This window comes from Oryzias latipes, chromosome 9 (genome assembly GCF_053564925.1).
Source record: "Oryzias latipes strain Hd-rR chromosome 9, Olatipes_Hd-rR_3.1".
NCBI lineage: Eukaryota > Metazoa > Chordata > Actinopteri > Beloniformes > Adrianichthyidae > Oryzias > Oryzias latipes.
The window spans coordinates 6,730,653-6,755,273 of record NC_136245.1 but is presented as its reverse complement, the minus strand read 5'-3'; the positions used below and the strand labels follow the sequence as shown (position 1 = coordinate 6,755,273).

The 24,621-nt window shown below is 41.7% G+C and overlaps 2 protein-coding genes and 1 long non-coding RNA gene across 5 annotated transcripts in view; 2 read left to right on the top strand and 1 right to left on the bottom strand.

The window, feature by feature from the left end:
• The window catches only part of unc5db (unc-5 netrin receptor Db), a 199,282-nt gene that overhangs the window by 71,774 nt on the left and 102,887 nt on the right, over positions 1–24,621 (bottom strand). For both annotated transcript variants that reach the window (XM_020706238.3, XM_078952552.1), the window contains exons 5-6: positions 2,579–2,759; positions 1,808–1,975 (exon numbers count right to left, since the gene is read on the bottom strand). In XM_020706238.3, coding sequence (XP_020561897.1) covers positions 1,808–1,975; positions 2,579–2,759 — 349 coding nt within the window. The remainder of the gene's footprint in view (positions 1–1,807; positions 1,976–2,578; positions 2,760–24,621) is intronic.
• Positions 15,593–19,068, top strand: LOC144994399 (uncharacterized). The gene has a single exon (XM_078952171.1). The coding sequence runs from the start codon at positions 15,820–15,822 to the stop codon at positions 18,883–18,885; it is 3,066 nt and encodes a 1,021-aa protein (XP_078808297.1). The 5' UTR covers positions 15,593–15,819; the 3' UTR covers positions 18,886–19,068.
• On the top strand, positions 21,267–23,951 carry LOC144994397 (uncharacterized). 2 transcript variants are annotated; one of them, XR_013657933.1, is made up of 5 exons: positions 21,267–21,401; positions 21,920–21,977; positions 22,120–22,181; positions 22,996–23,091; positions 23,585–23,951. It is a non-coding gene; the product is annotated as an uncharacterized LOC144994397 (long non-coding RNA). The 2 variants fall into 2 exon arrangements; XR_013657932.1 differs by lacking the exon at positions 21,267–21,401 and having other exon boundaries at positions 21,520–21,977.

Genomic DNA, 24,621 nt, shown 5'->3' with positions numbered 1-24,621 from the left:
CAGTTGTTGTGTTTGGGCTGTTCACAGTCTCTTGTGTAGAATGGAGCTACAGCAGCATCATGAACACTTCCATTGAACCACAGCACAGATCTGTGATTCAAACGTCTGATCAAATATGTTTTTGCACATTTGGACAAGTGAACATTGGGTTTTCTTTGAAACAAAGCCTACAGCTGCAGGCTTGTAATAGAGCAATACTCCAGGTTTAAGCATCACTACAGGGCTGCTACACAAGTCTAGATGCAAATTTATGACTCTCATTTCTGCGGATGTGTTTAGTACAAAGAAGGACATCCTCCCTCTTAACCTAGCACTTCCCACTGAAACATTTTACCTTTTAAACGGATGCTTGTCACTTTGTATGTTCCTTTTTCTCTGTTGTAGCATTTGCACAGGAATGCATGTGTATGTCAATGCTGTTTCTTTTCTACTGAGCATCCTTCTTGCTAATGATGCAAAAATTTAGGGTTATTTATTAGTAGATTTCAAAGGGGAGTCATAAATGTTTTGTTAAATATGTGGCCGAAATTTACATAAAAGTGCAAAATATGCAAAAACGTGTTTTCTGTTGATTATTTCAACCTTCAAATTAACTAAATTGAAATAAACTGAAATAAACTGTTTCATTAAGATCCATTGTTTAATGTTTTCTTTTTTTTTAACCTGTTCTGCAGCCGTGCAAACAGATGCTGAGTCCCTTGTGCAGGGCAGAGTATGTAATCTAATGTTGTGTAATAAAAGGCAAAATAAGGTGCGTATTTGTACTTTTAAAAATAAGATGATATTTATGTTCTGTAATTATATAATTATTGTATTGATTATATTTGGTAATTTTAGGTAATTTCCCCTTAGTCGGATCAATACTGTTCTTTTCTATTCCATTCTATCTACTCTACTCTACTTTGTTCTATTCTGTTCTTCTTCTTCTTCTTCTTCTTCTTCTTTCTCTTTCGGCTTTTTCCCCATCAGGGGTCGCCACAGCGAAACAACCTCTCTCTCGAGGGCGAGTCGCCTGGTTATCTTGGCAATGTTTTACGCCGGATGCCCTTCCTGACGCAACCCTCTCAATTTAACCGGGCTTGGGACCAGCACAGAAGCAGAGATTGTTCTATTCTGTTCTATATTGCATATATATTTACATTTATGACTGATTGGTGAAGAGAAAATGTGAAGAGGATGATATGGAGAACTTTAAGGGGTAATTACATTTAAAAAGACAAAGACAGGGGATAGTGTTTGTAATACACTGGTCCGTCAATATAAAACGGGTCGCCTTTCTTAGCCTCATTGTTTCTCTGATTTTTTTTTGGCGCATTATTTGCATGTTTTTATTTTTTTATTATGATTTATAACTCATAGTGTTCTATATCCTGATTGTCCTGATTGACTGGGATGTCAATCAATCTCATCCGTGCCCTGTCTCCTGTACAGAATGCATTCAGTTTGCCAAATCTAAATAAATATTTGATAGTGATCAGATCTTGGTTTTCATTCTAGATTACTCAACCTATTATTCTATTAAGGTGTGAAAAGCTTCAAGTCTGTCTGAGAAAAGTTTATAAATTGTGTAGTAAGAATATAAAATACAGCTTTTCTTCATTTATATAATGCTAAGGTCTCTATTCAGACATTTCTGATCTTAATTTGACATTCCAGGCCTTTGTTGGTGGTGTTTGCATCAAATAAACTGTGTTCTTGGCTCAAATAAGAATCACAAAGAACCTTATAGAATCCTCTGTTTTTCATTGACAGGAGTCCATTATGAAAATACTTCATTTCTTAGTAGCAGCTTTACAGAGGAACTGACCTGGACAAAGGGCATTACAGGGGATCTTCTGCACAGACATCCCCTCACAGAAGGCCCCACCATTCAGAGGGGCTGGGTTTGTGCAGGTCCGTGATCTCTTCTGGACACCCCAGCCACAGGGCACATTGCAGGGTGACCACTCCGTCCAGAGAGACCAGCCGCCATTCACTGCAAAGAGAATTCGAAACGGCAACACAAAGTTGCAGAAAAAGAACTGGTATTAGTGCAAAGCAACATTTTTCCTATCTTCCCAGCTCAGGCGTAGTTGAGCACTCTAACTAGGATGATTCATATGTTGGCTCAGATGCATGGTGAAGCAACAATGCAGAACTGCAGCAGCAGGCTGGTAGATAAACAGCTCCATTTTCACTTAATAAAGCCATGCAGCTCTGGAGAGTAAAGCAAACCGCCATTAACACGACAATCACTCTTCTATACGTGGAAGCTAAATGTTCAGGTTGGTTTAAGCATTTGCACCCTTTCTGCAAGACCACAGGGAAATAATAAATACTTAATAAGCAACACTCATTTTGAATTTGATTAAGATACAGTGCCTTGGGTCTTTTCATAAATTACACATTGATTTTAAATGGTAGCTTCTAAATAGACCTAAATATTCATCCATTCAAATGAATGGAAGGCATTACTCTTAAAAAAAATTGATGGGTTTCTTAATCAGAAATCCAAACAAATTGATCCGAGGTAGCATAGAAAGATTGTGTCAGTTCCTTATAGTGTGCTGCAGCAGTACGTGACTGTAGGGCGGCGTACCAAAGACGATGACTGTGGCTGTGGCGCTGCGTCTTTTTGCCACTATGTTGCTGGCCAGACATGTGTAGTTGCCGGAGTCGGACAGACGGGCCTCGTTGATGATGAGGTTTTGGTCAGCCCGGGAGTCAATATTGTCATCAGTCATGGAACTTACTAACTCTTCATTTTTTAGCCATTCCACCTAGATGAAAGAAACAGAGAGAGACAGAAAAATAAGTAAGTTTGAAAACATAATTGTAAACTGATTTGTAATTAATTTCTGGATCCATGGGAAAAAAATTAATAAATGAACATCTTAAAGATGAACACTGATTAAAGTAGTGTTTTTAGGTCGGGGTTGTGAGGAGCTGCAAGCCAACAGGAAAGCCTGTAAACAGATAGATGACGGAAAACGGGACGAGATTACTCCAACAGTCCCGCTGACAACTCAGAGATGAATTTCTAAAAAACTTCTGCCGCTCTGCAGAAACCATGTCCCCAAAAAACAACACTTTAGTTATATATATATATATTTTGCCTGAAAAACGGCAAAATCCTAATATAAGACCACCGGGAAGGCTTTTAATTTAGATTAAAAAAAATAATCAGAGTGGGACTTTAAATGTTTTTTAAAAGATTAGCATAAACACAAGCCAGACCAAACTCTGTGTCCATCCCACTTCAGGCTTTCCCCTTGTTCAATTTCACCTTTTAGAATCCAGCAGGTGACGTTAGAGATTATCCATCCAGCTTCTATATACATCTATTATATGGATACATTTAAAGTATTATATGCATTACATACGGTCTCTGGTCATGCTTATGATTTCTCCTCATCTTCATTAATTAATAAACTTTATTGAAGTATATAATCTGAGAATCTGCTATTTTGTGGCGGCCATAACTAAAGCCTTGTTCACAAAGTACAAAGAGAAGGGGCTACAAAAACAAAAGCAGCACCGATATTTTTTGTTTTATAACCAATTAAACAGCAGTTGAAAAGTTTGTGTCAGAGTCACAGAAGTTGTGGAAAGCAGCCGGTAGAAGAAAGGATTTTTTTTTGTTCTTCTTTTTTCCTTTTGTGTTGCTCAGACGCCACGTTGTTCCGTGCCCTGTGAAACCACCGTCTGAAACGCAGATCTCATATTTTTCTCATATTTCCATCCCGCTGATCAGCCATTTCTTGACTCCGCCACAGCCATCCCTAACATAATTAGCCAGTCACAAGAAGCACTATAACAAATTACTGGTAACTGAGAAGAAAACTCATTATGAATTACAAACTTAGTCATGCTTCACTGCTTCTAGCCTGAAAAGAGAGCCGCATCGTTGTGTTTGCAAATTACATTTATAGCATGGCAAAAATGGGCTGATGGAATTATGGGAAGCATTCTAGCACCGTTTTACAATGAAAAAAATTATATCATTCTTAGAGGGGTTGAAAATTGTTCTTTTTAAGGAAATTGGGGTGGTACTGATAGTTTGTTATGGCTGTGGCTTTATCAGTTTTTTTTAATATCATTATTCTATGTTTAAAGTGCCTTAATTCTATCACAGTGGGAAAACCTTGCTGTTTTTGTGCCTCTTTTTCTGTGTATTATTTTCCCGATGAACAGGTGTGCCTGCTGTTTGGACCAGAGCCAATAGAGGAAGCCTTTGAAGCTCCCTGGTTGTGTCCAAATTCCTTCACTACTCACTACGTAATGCATTACTTAGTGCGTTGGCCATTTTGTAAAGTCATTCTCCTCTGACCTCTGGCATCAACAAGGCATTTCCGCCCACAGAACTGCTGCTCACTTGATATTTTCTGTTTTTACGGCCCATTCTCTGTAAACCTCAGAAATGTTTGTGGGTAAAAATCCCAGTAGATCAGCAGTTTCTGAGTTACTCAGACCAGCCTGTCTGGCACCAACAACCATGTCAGGTTTAAAGTAAAAAGTTTAAAGTAAAGGTTTAAAGTAAAGTTTATCAACTTTCTTTCCTGTTCTGATGCTCGGTTTGAACTGCACCAGGTGTTGGTCCCTATCGACGTACATGGGGGTAGATCACGGGTCATCAAAGATAAATAAAATAAAAGAAATAAAAAAAATGTGACATGCAGAACAGCCAAATCAAATATCCACTGATACATGCATCACTGCACATTCGTGTGTCGCTATTTGCTCGGCCGTGGTTAAGCCAGCCCCAAACATTACACGGTTTCCAAAACAGCATGAAACATGATCATTACTGCTTTCTGTTTCCATAGTAAAATTCCATATGTGTTCTAATTATGTATTACTACAAAAATATTAAAACAGAATAAGGACTTTTGCATAGCCAGTATCTATGGCCCGAATGTTGACGACTCTTCCTTCTTTCACAGATTCTTCACCTCACTCTCAGTTCACTCTGACTCCACAATCATTATAGGAGGAGACTTCAACCTTGTTTTGGACCCTGAACTTGACAGACTCAGCACGGCAGCAAACCAGCGTACATGGCGCTCTGCATGCATCCTACAGCAGTACATGAATGATCTGGGTCTCTGCGACGCTTGGCGCTCATGTCATCCAAACGCTAAGGGGTTCGCCTATTTTTCTCCAGTTCACCATTCACACTCTCGTTTAGATTATTTATTAGTCAGTAACTCCCTTTTGAAAGAAATTAAAAGTTCCAACATTCATCCAATTATTATCAGTGACCATTCACCAGTTTCTGTTACTATTTCAAGGGAAGTACCCAGACCCTCGGGTTCAATCTGGAGGTTTAATACATCTCTGTTAAAAGACCAGGAATTTATTGAATTCTTTAAAAAAGAGTGGGCAACCTTCTTAGAATTCAACAATACTTCTGAAATATCACCAAGTGTTCTTTGGGAAACAGCAAAAGCAGTCATGAGAGGGAAAATTATCTCTTATTCAACGCATAAAAAACACAAAGAGAAAGCAGATTTATTAGAACTAGAAAATAAAATCAAAACCCTGGAGACTGCTTATGCTGCTTCTGCACAGGAACACATACTGGGCGACCTGAAAATTTTAAAGCTGCAGTTAAATGACATCATCAATAAACAAACACAATTCCAGATACAAAGGCTTCGACTGGAAAGATATGAAAACTCAAATAAATCTGGCAAATTTCTAGCTAATCAGCTTAAAATTAATAAAGAAAAATCAACAATCACTTCTATTATGGACCAAACAGGGAATGTCACCCATGACCCGGTAAAAATTAATAATGCGTTTAAAGACTTTTATCAAGACTTATACACTCCACAGATCAATCCATCAGAACAAAGCATCAACTCATTTCTCAACAATGTAAACCTGCCCAGGTTAAACGAAGATCAAATCACAAATTTAGACTCTCCGCTGTCACGGTGGTGGGGTGGCTCAAAAGCCGGTAGGACCCAGAATGTGGAGGCGGAGGCACACAGTTCCAGGGCAAGGGGTTTAATTACAAACAAAAGGCGCTGCCGAGCAGGATGACAAAACCAAAAAACAAAAACTCCCTGTGACGTGGCATGAGACAAGGAACAAGGAACGAGGAACATGGCATGACATGAACACCAGACAGGAATAATGGACCAGCACAGGAGGAAGGCAGAGACAAGACTTATATACAGACAGGGCAGACAAGACACAGGTGAACACGATCAGGGCAGATGGGGACCAAAGGAAGTAAAACTCAATAAACAAGACAAGACAGGAAACCTTTCAAAGTAAAACAGGAAACAGAACCAAACAAGACAGGACAAGAACTAAAGCGAAACACAAGACACAACAAACTGAAACCATGACATCCGCTCTCGTTGTCTGAGCTTCATGAAGCTCTGTTACTTATGCCTAATGGTAAAGCACCAGGGCCTGACGGCTTTCCTGCAGAGTTTTATAAGGAATTCTGGGAACAACAGGCACCAACATTTTATAAAACGGTAAAATTTATCAATGAAAGCCAATCTCTACCACCTAACATGAACTCCGCCAACATTATCCTTCTTCTAATACCAGACAAAGACCCCACTAGTCCTTCAAGCTATCGCCCCATTTCTTTAATTAATGCAGATGTAAAAATTATCTGCAAAGCACTAGCACAGAGAATAGAAAAAATCACTCCTCACATAATTGACTTTGATCAAACTGGATTCATCAAAGGCAGACACTCGGATGACAATGTCCGCAGACTCGTTAACATAATAGACTTTGCCACCATCAAAAACCAGGAAATGACTATACTTTCACTGGATGCTGAAAAAGCCTTTGATAGAGTAAATTGGAAGTTCCTTATTGCTGCCCTCCATAAGTTTGGGTCTGGAGAATCATTCATCAATTGGATCAAACTATTATACCACAACCCCAATGCATCAGTTAGAACTAATAAACAGACTTCCAACAGGTTTTTTCTTGGAAGAGGAACCAGAAGGGTTGCCCACTCTCTCCTTCTCTTTTTGCTATATTTATTGAGCCTCTAGCTGCAGCAATAAGACAGAATGAGAGCATTAAAGGAATTAAAACCAAACACAGCCATCATAAAATTAGTCTCTATGCAGATGACATATTACTGTTTTTAAGTAATTTACATTCTGTAAATGAAACGGCAACAATCATTAATGAATTCTCCTCTATATCAGACTATTCCATTAATTGGAATAAGTCTGTTTTATTACCACTGAACAATAATGCGTCTTGTCGGCCCTGTCCTGTGGGGGGGCATTCTGGGGGAGGGGGGGGGGGGCACTATTGGTACGGGGCAGGGGGGGTTGACGGGTCGGGGTCTCCGCTGAGGCCATCGGCGGTTTCCCCGGCCGGTTGGCTGCCTCGGTCCCGTCGAGGCCTGACCAGAGCTCTTCTAGGGCCGGCGTTTGGGGGTGGGGGTGACGCTTTCTGGCTCCTCTCTCTCTGTGTGGGGTGGGTGGTGCTGGGCCTGGGGTGTCGGCGCCTCCGGGGGTGGGGCCCCTGGGCTGGGTGGGCCTGGCCCCCTTGCTGGGGGGGGGGCCAGGGGGGACAGCTGTTTGACCACCGGGGGACAGTCTACCAGCTGTCCCCAACTTACCCCCTTCCTCATATAACCTCATATTAGGGTGAGGGGGTGGGGGGCTTAGCCTGCGATGGGCCTTGGGGGGGTGGTTACTAGGCAGTGGCCCCCCTCCTATGGTTGCCGTATGGAGTGGGCCCCCCCTCTTTCGGTTTTATTTGCACCTTAGACATGTAGGGCCCTTGGTAGGGGGGGTGCTTGGACATCACTGCCAGCAAGCAGCAGATGTCCTCCTAGCACCCTACCCGCCAATTTTAACCGCACCTTAGACATTTAGGGTCCCTTGGTGGGGAGGGTGAGGGGACGTCACTGTTAGTAATCAGGAGATGTCCCCTTAGTGCCCTACCCGCCAATTTTAACTGCACCGCCCTTAGTACACACACCCCTCCCCCCTCAATATATACGTCCCAACATAAACACACACATATGCACACATACACCCTCTCAAACACACATACACGCACACACATTTTGCAAGGAAGGTGGGACCTAGGACCATCTGTCCCCTACCTCTTCTCTGGTGGGGGGTACGGGCCCCTTTGCAACGGCGGCCGTGTCCCCGGGGTGCCGGCGGGGGGGTTCACATTACATCTGAACAGGGGGTGTTCGTGTCCCTGGGGGGTGGTTTCTGGTCCCTGCTCCTGAGCGCTGGGCCCCGCCAAATTTCCAACTGTGGCCGAGCCTGGTCGGGCCATATTTACAACACCCCTTGTGGGCCCTCTTTTTTTCCCAGGGGTTCCCCCTCCTGGGCGGGGGCGGCGGGCCCCTGCCTTGCTCCTCCCTGGACCAACCGTGGGCCGGGCGGATGGCTGCCTGGAGTGCGGAGCGGGTCTCCCTTGGGGGGTCCTGGCTCGTACCTGGGGTGGGGGCGGGGGGATGCCCGGAACTCCTGGGTGGTGGTGGGGTGCTCGTCTGGGGCTGTGGGCGTCCTTCTCCGGTGGGGCCCTGCGTTGGGCGCTCCCGGCGCGGCGGGGGGGCTGCTATCCTGGTTGGGCTGGGGCGGCGCTCTCTTTCCCTCCGTGCCTCCCTGCTCTCTGGCTCTGGGGGCCTTGCGGCGGTCCTGCTGGCCCTGGCCTGGGTGGCGGGCTTGGTCGCCCGGGCGGCGGTTGTTCCCTGCCGGTTCCCGTGTGGCGTTGGGGGGAATCCGGCTGCCGCTGCTGCTGCGGTGGGGGTCTTGGGGTGGGGATGGCTGGGCACTCTCCCTCCTTCTTGTCACGTTCCACCATCCATTTTAGAAGAACATAAACACTCACCTGAGCACAGGTGTTAGCTCACCTTTGCACTAACAGTTTGCATGATTGAATGACTGAAATATTTCACACTAGTTGGTTTTAAGGCATAAGTATGCGTGTGAACACTATCTGTTTTGTGTACATGTCGACAGGTGGAAATTTTTGCAGCTAGCAGGTGTGTTTATAACATTTGAGTGTGTGTGTGGATAGGCCCCGCCCTTTTTGTACTTCATTTGAACCTTACCATAATGATTAACAACCAGTAAACTTGTTGCTTTATGCTGCTTCATGGTCTTACCCCCCTTCCCCTCCTATTATCACCCTCCTACCCCCCCCCCCCCCTCTCTCTAACGTCCCTCTCTCTTCGTCCCCTCTTTCCTTTTCCGTCCGGTCCAACACCAAAGATTTTCAAACATGATTGAAATTAATAAAGTTTGGCCTCAATTACAAAAGGGGTTTATTCAGACATACCTTTGGTTTGTCTGAAGATTAATAACCCCTCTTGTTAAAGTAAAATATGTCCAACACAAGAGGCCCTCAGCTCTCATCTGTCTGCCTAGCTGTTGGACAGGACAAGTTATAAAATAATAAAAAATAAAAAAAAATATTAAAACACGTAACAAGGCTATCTCTTCAAAAGATTTGTGTTCTCTCACTGTGTAGTGCCAAATAAAGTGGATGGTAAGTGGACAGTCAGTATAGACCACAATGCATTGTGTTTAAACGATTTTTTTAATTGTTTTAATTTTTCAAATAAAACATCCATGTTTTCATTTTCAGAACAAAGTGGATTCATAAATAGTCTTTGTAAAATGTTCACATTTATTAGGTTTTCCCTTTGAGGAGTCATATTCGCTGTTAACCAATGTGTTGGGTTTTTTTGTAAAGAAGTGAGCATGGTGTCTAAATTGCTTTTAAAAAACCAGGCCAGTAGTCCAACACTAAGTTTTTTTTTGTAGTTAGGGAGTAGGGAGGGAATTCGGACATTGCCCACGTGTACTTTCATTCCTTGAGAAGAAATCGCAGCTGTAACCTGTTTGAGTGCAGCCCTCCCCTGTACTTTGTGGCACCTTACAAAGAATGTTGTATATTGTGGAGTTGTTGTGTGTGGCCTGCTATGACCTGCTCTTTTGCTTGTGTTAACAGTGTAGCTGTCAGGGTGAGCTGCCGTGTTCTTAACTAATGTTTTCTCCTGTTAGTCCAGGGAGTTTAGTGTTTGTCGTTATTTTCCCTTTTATTTTAAGGTTAGAGCATTTGTGAATTCAGATAGATGTGTTTTGTTTGTTATTTTGGCCTTAGGTTCACCCTGAAGCCTGTATGCCTCACCTCATGAAGTTATTGCTCTTTATTTATCACTACTGAAACAAAATCTGCTATTCCATCAATGAATTTTCTTCTTTGGTGAGACGGTGTCCTTAGACAAAAAGAAAAGGGGATAGCTTTAAAGGGTTTTGTCCAAAAATTACTTAGTGGTGGACAGAGTGCACTAGCACAGCATCAAAGACTACTACTAATGTGGTCAAATATAATTCTCATACAAGTAAAAGTTGTACAGGTAAATTCCTACTTATAGGTCAAGATACTACATAAATTCACAATGTACAGCTTGTGTAAATATTACATTGCTTAACATTTGACACTTAAATGTCTATTTATATGTGTTGCTTAAAAATTTCAGAGAATATTCAGAGAAACAAAACAGCATTAAAATCAGAGGAAATGTTAGCTGCAGAAGAAGCATTTTAGGCCATTCGAATAAGTGGAATGCAAAATAGACTACAATGACTAATTATTTTCAATTATTTATTAATCTACTTTGGCTAATCACACCACATACTTCAATCAAATGAGTTAAGTCTGTCCCAGAAGGTTTTCAATTTTTTATGAGGCATTTCATTTTTAAAATGCTTTCAAGATTATGCCTCTAAATAATTTTTCACTGTTTTAGTATTTAGTGTAAATGGGTCTCAGTTGTGGCAATTAAGCTGATTTTGGTAAGAAAAAGGTAAAGGAAAAAAAATATTAAAAGAACACAGCTACTTATAGTTTTTGTTCTAATTTGTTCGGACACAAAAGTATATAAAAAAAAATTGGATTATAAATAATCAACACATTTTCAGCAAGAAGCTGTTTAAAAAAGTGATGATGAGTTATTCTAACATAAAGTTGAGAAAATTAGAAAAAAAAAAATCCCGCCAAAAGTATTTTTGGGATTTCATAGAAGCAGCCATTTTGAAATGAGCGGAAAAGACCAATAAGTTATGTCGCTAGAGGAGACATCACGTGATTCCTCATGGGAGGAGAGCCATCTTGGTGAGGTCAAGTCACTACTGCAGTGCATGGATATGAACACATTTTTTGCAAAATGCCAGTTCATTGGTTTCAACTGCCAAAATCGGAGAAATGAGTCCACAAAGGAGAAAGGCACAACATGCTGACATGCATGATGCTGCAGGGCTATTATCAACATGCTGCATGATGTACATATCATTTGCTGTTGACATAAATGTAAACCTTTTTTAGGTAACCTATATACAGCATACTAGGACTAGGCTGTTATAGTATAGATTTATACATTTCTGACTCAGTGACTGCACTTTTCTTGAAGGTTTCCAATGGATTCAGTTTTAAGGAAAAAGTGGGCCTCAGCTATCACAAGAGTTAACCCAGATGGATCACTGTGGTTACCAACTAGCAATACAGTCTGGCTATGTTTAAAATATTTTGTGGAAACAGATTTTGATAAGACTGGCCTGTTTGCTTGAAACCTGGCACCATAGCCTCTGTGTTACACAATTTGATTACTCACATGAATCAGTGGGGTAAATCTATTGTATTTTTTTTTTGTTTTTTTTAGGGGAAATCTATTGTTAACTTTTGGACTTATTGTTGACTTATGATTATTATTATTATTATTTATTGACTTCTTTTTTATTCATTATAAAAAATTTATATATATATTAAATATATATATATATATATTTATATTATATAAAAGCTACTTAGATGCCACTAAAGGCTATAGAAAGCATTGTCATGTGGGCGCCGATGACCTCACCAACATGGCATCACGCTCCGCCACCGGTGGCCAGGCTTCTCAAGCGGGCGTGTCTCCTCTAGCGATATAACCAATGAGTTATATCGCTAGAGGAGACACGCCCGCTTGCAAAACTTCTATACAGAGCCGGTAGTAAATCGTTACCATTCAAAATGTCATGACTTGCTTCTCCAGCTCTTGGAGAAGTGTGACTCGTGATTTGAAGTGCTGTAGGCGAGGCGTAAAACAAGATAAGCTAAGAGTAAAAACACATGAGCAAAGCGTAAACTCTAGTGATCAGACTAAGCACCATCAGGGGCAACCAACTGGCGATAAATGCTGGAACTGGATCTCCTTATGAAGCGCTGGTAGTTGATGAGTGTTCACAGCTGGTCCAAATCAGGAACTGTTTTTTTTTAAATAGAGATATTATATGTTCTATGGTCTTCAAGGGAAAAGCTATCTCATTATGTGCAAAAAAGTCCTAAGTCTGTTGTAATGTATTGACTATGCTTGACATTTAAAATGCATTACGTGCAAAATTCCTGGACTTGGGCCTCTCTTGCATGGGTTTTGCTTTATCCCATAAATGGCAGCACTAGTTATCCAATGGCAGTGCCCTTAATTAATTACAATCAAGAAGCTATTGGTTTTGTTTACTTGATCTACAATGTGTAGCAATAATTATTTGGTTTAATGTGATAATGTGTTCTAATGCTAAACAATGATTATTACATATCGGTACAGTTACTGTTTTACTGAAATCGTGCTATTTTTTTTTCTGAAGATAATCAGTCATTACTAGGCACTGGATATTTTGAAAAGAATCTTATCTGATCAGAACTGGATTTCAAAAACTGTAAAACTATAAAATTAATGAACTGAGTAGGGGTGGGATTATATAAGTTAGCTTCTTCCCACTCCTTAAAGCAATAAATCAAGCTCTACTTGACTTTAGTTAATGATCATTGTATTTAATTAAGCAAATGTGATTTAATTGTCTTTGTTTGTTTTATTTTCTGTTTTTTTAATCTATGCATTTTGTCATTTCTGCAATGAGTTTGATAAATATGTGTAAATTCTTTATTGTTTTGACTACAATGCTTGAAATAAATAAAATAAAATCAACTAATCCAGTTGTACTCTTTGGTGTGTTTTACTGACATACTTTTTCACACATGGATGAAAACAAAACTTTTTCTTGAAATTTGTGACCGTTATTGTTTATTAAGACATTAAACAATAATACAAATATAACATTTGGTCTAAAAAAAATTGTCCAGATAGTAGGTAGGAGAATAAATATTGTAGGAATGAAGGAGAAAACAGGACCATTCGTAAATCAACAAGACAGAAACAAGATAGATGAAGTGTTTTGTAAAAACATTAGGAAGAAAAAACAAAAGTAGAAAAAGATGAAAGTAAATGAAACATCATGGTTGGACAAGCCATTTCATAATATAATCCCCCTGCAGGTACAAAAAGGCATAGTGAAACAGACCCTGTAAATATTTATTAGATGCTGAGATCTACAACACCAGCAAGGACGCCCACACAGCATCTTAAGTTCTGAATTGTTCAGAGACAATTTAGAACTTAAGAGCTGTGAAATTCTAGCAACCAAACCATTTATCACCAACAATAATCTGCAGAAGGGTACTTATGTGCCAAGTACTGTTTGGATGGCCCAAGGTCAAGGTGGAAACTGTCCTTAAAAGCAGTGAAAAACGATCATGCTAAGATTATTTGGTAATGGTGATGGCTAAACAGCAATGGACAAACAGAAGAAAATACTCATAGTGATAAATGTGGCTATCCTAACATTGAGAACATTAGGATGAAGCTAAAGAAAAACAGAGGGATGCTAGAGGAGCTGGAAATTATGTGAACAGTGAAGTCAAAAGTGCTTCAGGCGGTATTTGAAGCAATTTGGGCCAAAAAAAACAACCTCAAACTCAATCAATACCAAGAACAACATCAGCGATTTCTGTCTCGAAGTGTACAGCACTGGAGATACTTCTCAACAACCATCAAACTCTTAGGCTTTCAGGACAAAAAGTGGGCTCTCATGCAAAAGTAGTGAGTGCCTCAGTTTAATTTCTTTTCACATCCCAACTTCCAACATTTAGTGATTACATTCAATTTTAGCCAGAAACATTTGTGGCTTAAAGAGGCCACTGGTTGACCCTCTCCGGTTTTGGCACTATGCTACATTTTAGTTAGCTGTTTGTCATGAACATGTCCTGGGGGAAAATGAAAAGATTCATCAATTGATGGAGAAAAAAGAGGGATGTAAAGAAATTGGGCTGAGGTGAGATAAAGTTACATATACAAATTAGCCTGGTAAGTGAGACAGTGAACGTAAAAAATGAATTTGCTAATTGGCACATTTGTTTCAATTAGGATTCGGTCATTAGTGTCAGCCTTGACAGAGGGGTTTCCAGACGTTAGGATTTCCTCCTTGATTTCATTACTCAGACTCCCCGTGAAGGTCAGCTCCCCTCTAGCTCCACACAGCAGTCATACCCTCTTATCTACCTACACATATAGACACAGCTCATTCAGATGTCATTTACTGATGATTAGTTGCCAAGAAATGCATTGATATGGGGGCAATTAGAGGATTGAAGGCCACTGTGAACAAGAGACACCACAGCCATCGTCGAGACTTATGAGGGGAGCAATGATTAAGATGTTGCCACCTTGCACAGTCTGCTGGTGGCTTCTGTGACTCATCACCCTTCTCTAGGCTGTAATGAGCTTTTATTGTCAAGATTTTGTTGAAAAAAACTGTGCCTTAATGTTGTGCAAAGTGTTGAATAATGTTTCCATATAAAAATGAGGCAGCATTCTACCTCCTATTCTGGAAACCCGCAGATGACTGTGGAAAAGACACAAAAGGAAGCTTATCTCCAGATTAGGCACCTTTGTCACCTCCATAGAAACGTATGCAGGGATCATGTCAGAAGACACTATGGGTGTACTGGACACATTAGGTCCGCTTAAAGTAAGCCAGAGTTTGTTTTTCCAGATTGTCAAACAAATTTTAACAAATTTTATTTCTGAAATCACCCAAGCCGGCCCTGGTCCGGACCAGGAACCGCTCTCTGACCCATCTTCGGTGGTGGTCTCAGTTTGTTTCCAATGGGACTGAGATTCGGTTCGCTCCCAGAATCCTAAGTCTGAGAACAATCCGTTTTTGGAGTGGAACAACTGGACCAAAACAGCCACCGTAGCCAGTTGGTACATGATGTAAACGGAGTAGAAATAATCTAATGGATGAGCTGTGGACAAATGTAAAGCAACAATTGGCATTTTATCAAACACAAAAAAGGGTCAAAATATTTACTGTGCGGGTTTCCAGCCCGGATAAAATACAGGGTTGTGTCAGGAACAGTGTATAAATCTCTGGCAAACCACCTGTGCGAATTAGTGAACGCTAATTTGCTGTGGCGACCCCTAGAAAGGATATGCCAAAAGATGAAGAACAACAAAAAATAAAAGTCAACAAAAACAAAGTCCACTACGTTACTTGGACTGAAATCTCCTAGGCTCCATCTATGGGATCTCCAACTTGTATGAAGTTGGAGGTTCCAGGTGAACGTCTGCTGGCTAGGCTTCTTCCAACAGGACTTGACCAAGCTCAGCCCAGAAAGACAACAGGAGATGTGTGATATGTCTTACTATAGGCCTATAATCCACAGGATGGACCACAACGGTGCCATGTCAGGTCAGGTTAACACTTCCTTGGCGCTGCCCCGTGCGGCTGCCTGTAGTAGCAGCTCCCGGCTTCTTTGTCTTTTTCTCTTTCCTATGTGTTTCCTATGTGTTTATGTACGTTTAGTCACTTTTTGTCTTTGTGTTTGCACCAAGCTTGCTTTTTTTTATTACTACCAGCATAGCACACCACTGAAGATTTCTGGATACTTTTCCCTTTTTTCCGTCCTTTTCTCGCCCTCGGGGGCCTGGACTAACTCATGGCCCCCCGCAGCCAAGCTGATATGGCTCCCTGCATAGCTTACACACGCGATCAGCTGTTGGCGCTAAATAATCCACCTACCTTCAAAACTGGAGAGAAACTCTTACTCCCGGAGGAACTGAGGAGGAGACGACGAGGGTGCAAAGCAGGAGTTAAACGACGGATGAAGAGGAGGCGATTTAAACCCTGCGTCCCCGCGATCATCACCGGGAACGTCAGATCCCTGCCTAATAAGATGGATGAACTGGGGGCTCTCGTACGGACCCAGCGGGAGTATCGAGAGGCCAGTGTCATGTGTTTCACTGAAACGTGGCTTCACGAACTGACACCGGACGCAAACGTGACGATCACGGGCTTCCATACAGTGCGAGCGGACCGAGACACCGCCGCGAGCGGCAAGAAGAAAGGAGGGGGGCTTGCTTTACTCGTAAACAAAAGGTGGTGCAAACCGGAGCACATCCACGTCAAGGAACGTGTGTGCAATCCCGATGTGGAGCTCCTTGCCATCGGACTTCGCCCATACTACTTGCCAAGGGAATTTACAAACGTGATCGCCATCAACGTCTATATTCCTCCGACCGGCAAAGCAGACGCGGCCTGTGACGTCATCCACTCAGTCACTGCCAACCTGCATACTAAACACCCTGGTGCCTTCTTCTTCATCACAGGGGATTTTAACCATGCCTGCCTCTCCTCCACTCTTCCCACATTCCATCAATACATCCAGTGCACAACAAGGGACAAAAAGACTTTAGACTTACTGTATGCTAATGTCACCAACGCATACACATCCACTGCACTTCGCCCACTGGGCAAGTCTGACCACAACCTGGTCCTGCTCTCCCCATCATACATACCGGTGGTCAAACAGAAACAAGTCACTGTGAGGAATATTACAAAGTGGTCTGACGGTGCCACGGAAAGCCTGCAGGATGCCCTGGAAACCACAGACTGGTCTGTTCTGTATGAAAGTCATGGTGACGATCTGGATGGACTAACAGACTGTGTCTCGGACTACATCAAATTCTGCACGGAAAACTCCATCCCGTCCAAGAGGGTGCGATGTTACCCGAACAACAAACCCTGGGTTACACGTGAACTGAAGGCCCTTCTAAATGAAAAGAAAAGGGCCTTCATGGCTGGGGACCGCGTGGAGCTCACTAGAGTTCAGAAGGAGCTGAAACGCAGCCTGAAGGAGTGTAAAGACGCCTACGGAGACGCAATCACTGGCCTTCAGAGGAAGGGAAAACCTGCAGCCGAAGGAAATGTGGATCGAGCCAACGAGCTGAACAATTTCTTCAATAGGTTTGATTCCTGCTCCCCCTCCCCCAGCTGTCCCCTTACTCCTCTTCTGAGTGATCAACGGTCTTCCTCCCACCTTCCAGGGCCATTAACACATCAGCTTCCCCCACCTCCCTCCCCCAGCTGCCCTGCACGGCATTCAAACCAGTTTTTAAACAGGTCTGACACCAGCTCCCCCTCCCTCATCAATCCACCCATTTATCCTCTGAACGACCACTGGACACCTTCCACTCATCTTCCAGGGCCATCATCATCATCATTAGCACCTCTAAAATCCCCACCCCCCTCCCCACAGCTGACATCCTTCACAGACCCAAAAACAGGCTCCACCACCCCCTCCTCCCAAAATGGCCTTCTCATCACATCCACTCAGGTGAGGAGGGAGCTGGAGAGGCTCAACCAGCGTAAGGCTGCTGGACCTGATGGCATCAGTCCCCGGGTACTCAAAAACTGTTCCAGCCAGCTATGTGGTGTACTTCAGCATCTGTACAACCTGAGCCTTAACCTTCAGAGGATCCCAGTGCTGTGGAAGACTTCCTGCCTTGTCCCTGTGCCAAAGAAAAACCATCCAGAGTCGCCTAGTGACTACAGGCCTATAGCACTGACCTCCCATGTTATGAAGGTCATGGAGCGGCTGGTGCTGTCACATCTCAGACCCCTGGTGAGCCCTTTCCAAGACCCACTGCAGTTTGCATACCAACCCAAGGTGGGAGTGGAGGATGCACTGCTATACCTGCTGCAGAGAGCATACTCCTCCCTGGAAAAGCCTAACACCACAGTGAGGATCATGTTCTTTGACTTTTCTTCAGCCTTCAATACCATCCAGCCGAGACTGATGAGGGAGAAGTTAGAGAAGATGCAGGTGGATGCCCCCCTGGTCTCATGGATTGAGGACTACCTGACAGGCCGACCTCAGTTTGTGAGACTGCAGAGCTGTGTGTCTGACACCCTGACAAGCAACACTGGAGCCCCTCAGGGAACCGTGCTGTCCCCCTTCCTATTCACCACATACACAGCTGACTTCCAGTACCACTCTGAGCTCTGTCACCTCCAGAAGTACTCTGATGACACAGCTGTAGTCGGGTGTGTGAAAGATGGATGGGAGGAGGAGTACAGGAGCCTCGTGGAGCGCTTCGTCAGGTGGTCTGGGGAAAATTACCTGCAGCTAAATGTGGCCAAGACTAAAGAGATGGTGATTGATTTTAGCAGGAGAAAGTCTTCGCCTCCCCCAGTCTGTATCGGTGGGACGGATGTGGAAGTTGTCTCGTCCTACAAGTTCCTGGGAGTACATCTAGACGATAAACTGGACTGGTCCACAAACACCGAGGCCGTCTACAAGAAGGGCACGAGCAGACTTTACTTCCTGAGGAGACTCAGGTCCTTCAATGTTTGCAGCAGGATGCTTTACATGTTCTACCAGTCTGTCATGGCAAGCACCATCTTCTTTGCTGCAGTGTGCTGGGGTGCTGGCATCAAAGCAAAGGACGCCAACAGACTGAATAAACTCATTAGGAAAGCAGGGTCTGTCATTGGCCTCAAGCCTGCCAAGCTGGAAGAGGTGGTTGGGGACAGACTACTGGCTAAACTGGGGACCATCATGGACAATCCTTCCCATCCCCTCTTCAGGGAGGTGGACAACCTGAGAAGCAGTTTCAGTGGCAGGATCATACACCCTCGCTGTGCCAGAGAACGATACAGGAAGTCATTCCTGCCATCAGCCATTAGACTCCACAACTCATCTGGCAGACTCGGATGTACATGAAAATTCTAGTTTCTAGTCACAGACTACACTTTTCAAATTGTATTTTACTCAATTTTTGTCCTGTTCTACTCTCTGTATTTTTTGTGTCTGTGTTTGTCTTTACCCCCCCCCCTCCCCCCCTTTTCCCTAGTGCTGCTACTGCAACTAAATTTCCCTTCGGGGATTAATAAAGTTCTTCTTGAATTCTTGAATTTTTGAATTCTTGAATTCTTGAATGTGAATCAGCCATGCCCCAATCCATACAATCGGACTTTTATCGTCAGGACACGGAATGTCACCTCATTATCTGGGAAAGACCTTGTGCAGGAGGCTGAGCGGTACTTGCCAGCAACAGTCAGGCTCGCCTCCACACACAGTTTATTAGGGTTGGTTTATCTAAATGAACATGTTAATAATGCACGGCTACTTTATTATTTATATAAAAAAAGGAAACATGAATTCTCCACTGAGTTCTGCGTACTCTCCTCATCATTCATTGTTTTTTTCAGTTACACCCATGGTACCTTAGCAACAGATTTACACTCACAATTTTAATTTGTTTTTTCAGTATGGCAGGATTAACTTTATGTAGCACGTGTTTGCTTGTTCTGTTTTATTTTGGGGTAACTAATAATGTGTTGTATTTCATTTCCTTTAGGTTTCCTCTTGAGTTCTTCCTGGTCCAAACAGGTGGCTGAAGGTGGAGCAGCTTTTTATGCTGAAGAACACAGTTACCAAAGACTGGAAATTGTAATAATCATTTTGGGTATTTTGATTAATTTATGTACCTGTTTAGGTGGGGATAGGCCAAAGGGGCAACCTCGCCAAGGCCCGCTGGGGCTTACCCTCCCTTTTGCAGGGTGGGGAAGGCATCGGGGGCGAATACAGGAGGAGGGGTTGAGGAGGGTGTTGGATGAGGGGGATGTAGAGGATAATGTAGTGTGTGGGGGGTAGGGGTAGAGCTTAGGTTGCGTCGTAATCTTTGGGCTGCTTGGTTTTGCTTTGGCCTGTATTCGCATTGCTCACCAACCCGGCTCCAGCTGGGTGGTGGGCGGCTCCTGGGCCCTCTGGGCCCTGGCTTCGTCCTTGGCCCATGTCTCAGTGTCCAGCGCCAATGGCCCCAATGGCTGTTGCCCGGTTCGGCGGGACCTGTGGCCTTCAGGCCCTGATGCCAGCGTCTCTCATGCTCCCCGGTGTCGGAGGGGCCCCCACAAGTTAAAAAAATAATTGGCTTTCGTCCTTATTTCAAACACAGGATCAACACTGCGATATTGTCTAAATAAAAAGCCATCTCTGTCACATCAGAAATCAACAAACAGCTTTAGGGGCGCAGTTGAAACCCTTCAGAGAACCACAGACATTCTAACTCTACAGTCTTACATTTAGCTGCTGTTAGCACATGCAGGAACTTCACTTTGAGTGACTGGAGACTCATTTCTCCTACTGACATCACTGCTGACATGATTATTTCCAAATTGGGATCAACTCTTCTCCAAACTGGAGGCTCACATTCTGTCCAGTGTGCAATTTGAAGCGGCAGCAGCAAGAGCCATAGTATGAGGGGCCGTATAAGACATTATTTATTCTGAACCATTCACATTCATACATTCTTGCTCTCACAGTCATATATACTCTCTTTCGCATACATATATTCTCTTACGCATCCATATATTCTCTCTCTCACATTCATACATTCTTGCTCTCACAGTCATATATACTCTCTTTCGCATACATATATTCTCACTTGCACATCCATATATTCTCTCTCTCGCATGCATATATATTCTCTTACGCATTCATATATTCTCACTTGCACATCCATATATTCTCTCTCTCGCATGCATATATATTACTTTACACATACATACATTCTCACTCTCATTGTCACTCTTAAAAAAGAATGTATGTATGTGAAAGACAAGTATATATGAACGTGTGAGGAAGAGTTTATATGTGTGTGTGAGAGAGGAGTATGCATGAAACGGAAGTTACTTTGCATGAAAAGGAAGGCACTTTGAATGAAAAGGAAGGCACTTTCAATGAAACGGAAGGCAGATGATTTCTCGTGCTCTGATTGGACGAGAGGCCGCCACCTCCCATTTTGAACACACTCTAAACCCTATCACTTGTACTGACTCATAACTATTAAGGTTACACAACTTAAATGTCATTTTGTAGTTGATTCAACTATAAAGTATTAAGCTCTATCAAGATTTTTTCAAATTTAACTTAACAGTGCTAAATATTTTAAAGCTTATTTGTATCTGGCACTCAAAAATTTTAAGATCCGTGAAGTAGCGTTATGACGTCATCACGTACTGGTGGGAGGGTCTTTCGTTTTCTCTACGTTAGCTCAGGTGGCCATGTTGGATTTGCCGAATGCGAGTATGCGACGTTTGAAATTGAAAGTCGAGCATTTTATTATTCTGCAAAGCGTTGCGATTTCGACCCGCTTCCAGACGCCCCAACCTCGGGTTTTTTTTTCATCCGCCTCATCGCTGATGGTGCCGTCTTGTCTTCAGCCCTGATTTAATTTGGTAAGTATCGTTCATGGTTTATGAATGAATGCTTTAAAAATGCTCTTATACTACCGTAAATGTGGTTTACTGTTGTTTAAACATATGTGTGTTATGATTGTTTTAGAGATTAATGTGGAAATGTATACATGATTAGTTTGTCATAGCAGACGTATGGCGAGCCAAACCCAAAATGCATTTCTGCCCGTAAATTACGACAGTGATGAGGTTTTTTTTTTTTTTCAGAGGTAGAAATGATCTGTTATGCTGCAATCACACTAAACATGATCCGCGTGTGAAATTCGCGTTGGAGGCCTCTGTCTGTGGCTAAAGTTTGCTGCTGGACATTTGTCCAAAAATGTCACTCAAAGCCTCTAACGGTTGTGTGGGAGGAGCTACCGCCAACAGTTTTAAGCCTGGTTGCTACATGGAAGCATTGGGTTTTGAATGCAGCTTTAAGCTTTTATAAATCACTGATCTCCGTTATAAAAAAGGTTTTTGTAAAAATAAATTAATCAACGTGCTCGTGTTGTGTTCAGGTACCGAACTACAGAGTGTTCAGTGTTTCACCTCCAGGTAGACGCCAAGGCCAGCGAGGTAACTTGTCTCAGTTATTTGTCTAGAGCTATTTTAAAAAAACAAAAAATGCAATAGGTTGTGTAGTGCAATAAATGTTTTTTGATCAGAATATAATTGAAACATTTTTTAACATTGAAAAATCTCTTTTGGACTTTTTCAGATACTGAACTTCAGAAAGTTCACCAGAAAGTCACCATTTCACCAGAAAAGACCTGTCAGTGGGTGAGTTTTATACTTATTTAATACATTCATCCTGAACTATTACCATTATTAGATTTATACGGCAGCATGGAAACATTTATGCACATTTTAACTAGCCAAAGGTCTAAATAGAGCTGAAATTATTTACAATTTAACTAAACATATTTAGATTGCAGGCTGAAGGTGGCACAATGGAATGGAGGTGCAAGTTGTGTTCTGTTACTTTGGCACTATGCAGTACTACATATAATACTGCAGTACTACATAGCCAATATTCCAAAGTGTTTCCACTGCCATGTATGTGGAGACACTTTGGAATATTGTCATGTCTTTATGACAGTATATTACAATAATAAAATGATGTTGCATTAGCACCATTCCATCATTTGAAACCATGAAAACTCATCTGTCAAGATCTGAAATGGATTTATGTAGAGTAGATGCAGTCAGAGGAAATTGTGCAGTTTTTACATGTTTGTGTAACTTAAAGCTGCCCTTTTCTGAGACTAAGTCCACCAAAACAGACAGGAACTGGCCAGCTTGGTTAGGATTTATGACCTCCAGGTGAATTTCTAATGTGCATAATTCAAAAACGGATAACAAATCATTTGTAAAAAACAGCTGTAAGAAGCCACGGTGTAACTTGCCTTCAAATGACTTTGGGTCTTTGACCTGAAGTGGATCATGACATAAACACTGTATTGTCCTCTTACTAGAAATAGACATCTAGAAAAGGTATCATTTTATTATTTCTTAAAGTTCCTTAAGTAAATATTGGAAGTGTTTGCTCTGCATTTGCTTCAAAGGTAATGGATATTTCTTTTTATTCTTTTAGGACCAGCGTGACCTGAACATGAGACGGGCACTTGTCCTCCTTGCACTTCCTGTTTATCTGCATGAAGATGCCTCCAACTTCTTCAAGACCTGTACAGTAAGTGCACACGACTCCCTGTCAATGGTTTTCACTAATCCTTTAATATTGATTGAGATTTTATTGAGTGACATAATAAATAGGGCAATTGTTTGTAGTTTGTAAACTGAGTGATATTTTTAAATGGTTTTAAAACTGAGACGGAAGATGAAAGGCGAACATCGGGGACTCCTGATTGGAAGGAGTGGGAACCTTTTCGTTTACCTTTTCTGATCCTGATCCATCATTATTTGAATAAAGAAAAATGAAGCTTTAGTCTTAAATTATTTTATAAATGTCCTCCTTCAGAAAAATGCTAAAGAACTTTTTAAAAACACAATTTTAATTGGAGTTGGTCCTTAAAACATCATAGCCAGTTGATTAAAAGCTAACAGAATGTTAGCATGAAAAGATTCCCATTGACAGATGGCAGGAATGTCAGTTTTGGACATTAGTGTGATGAATATCTTTGAGGGTCTGAACTCATCTGTGTTTTTTGTTTTGTATTTTCCAGAATACCAGACCTCACAGACACTGCTGTGGGTATCTTCTCAGTTGTCGTGGTGACGCTCCGGATGCTGCCGTCAGTGGTCCCACAGATCTGGCTGACTAATTTCTTCTAACTCTTCGGGGACATCTATGCTCTGGACCTACAGCACCCCAAAAAACTTGAACTTGCCTTCATATTTATTCAGAATGCTGTCTTGAGCCTTGAGGACAGCAAACCACTGAAAGGACATTTATTGACGCTGAAGAATGTTTCGTTGAGTGAGTCTTCCAGAATGGACTATTTGTTGGTTTAAGTGTTATGTAACTAATGTGTTTTGTTGTGATCATTTGCTTTTTCTGCCGTAAAATACAAAACCAACTCTTTTTGTCAATATGTTGTGTGGCACTCTTATAATGCAGTTTTATTTCACTGATTGTTTCTTCATCCTCTTGATATTTGTGCTTTTTTTTAAAGAGCAATTAAAAAAAGTGTATTAAGCAATCACTATTGTGTGGCCTTCACGTTTGTTGGTTTTTATCAATGTTAGCCTTTAAAATGTAGTGGGGCAGTATCAATATCTCTGTTTAGAATACATTTTAAGCTGAAGAATTTTAAATATTTTCAATGCTACACATTTAATGAGTTAAAGAATTTATAAAGCATTTGAGTGAATTTTACATATTTTATGAGTTGAGTAATATAAAAATATAGTTAGTTAAAGCGTTTTTTAGTTGGAAAATATTAAAAACTTTAAGTAAATAATCTCTCTTTTATAAGTTGAGGAATCTTAATATTTTTTATATGAAATAATACAAATGTAAGCCAACTGACAATATGAATTTTAATAAATGTTAACTTAAAAGTTTTAATAATATAACTTAACTGTTGCGTAATCTGTTACAAAATAATTTTTAAGTTCAGTCAACTCGCTAGGGATTACAGTGCAGACGCTAACATGAACAAGCAAGAAATCCCAAATTAACAGACTTGTGTTGTGGAAAGGTATGTTTTTTAGCTAGCAGTAATAATCAAAGTATCCGTTCTCTGTTTTAAAATGAGAT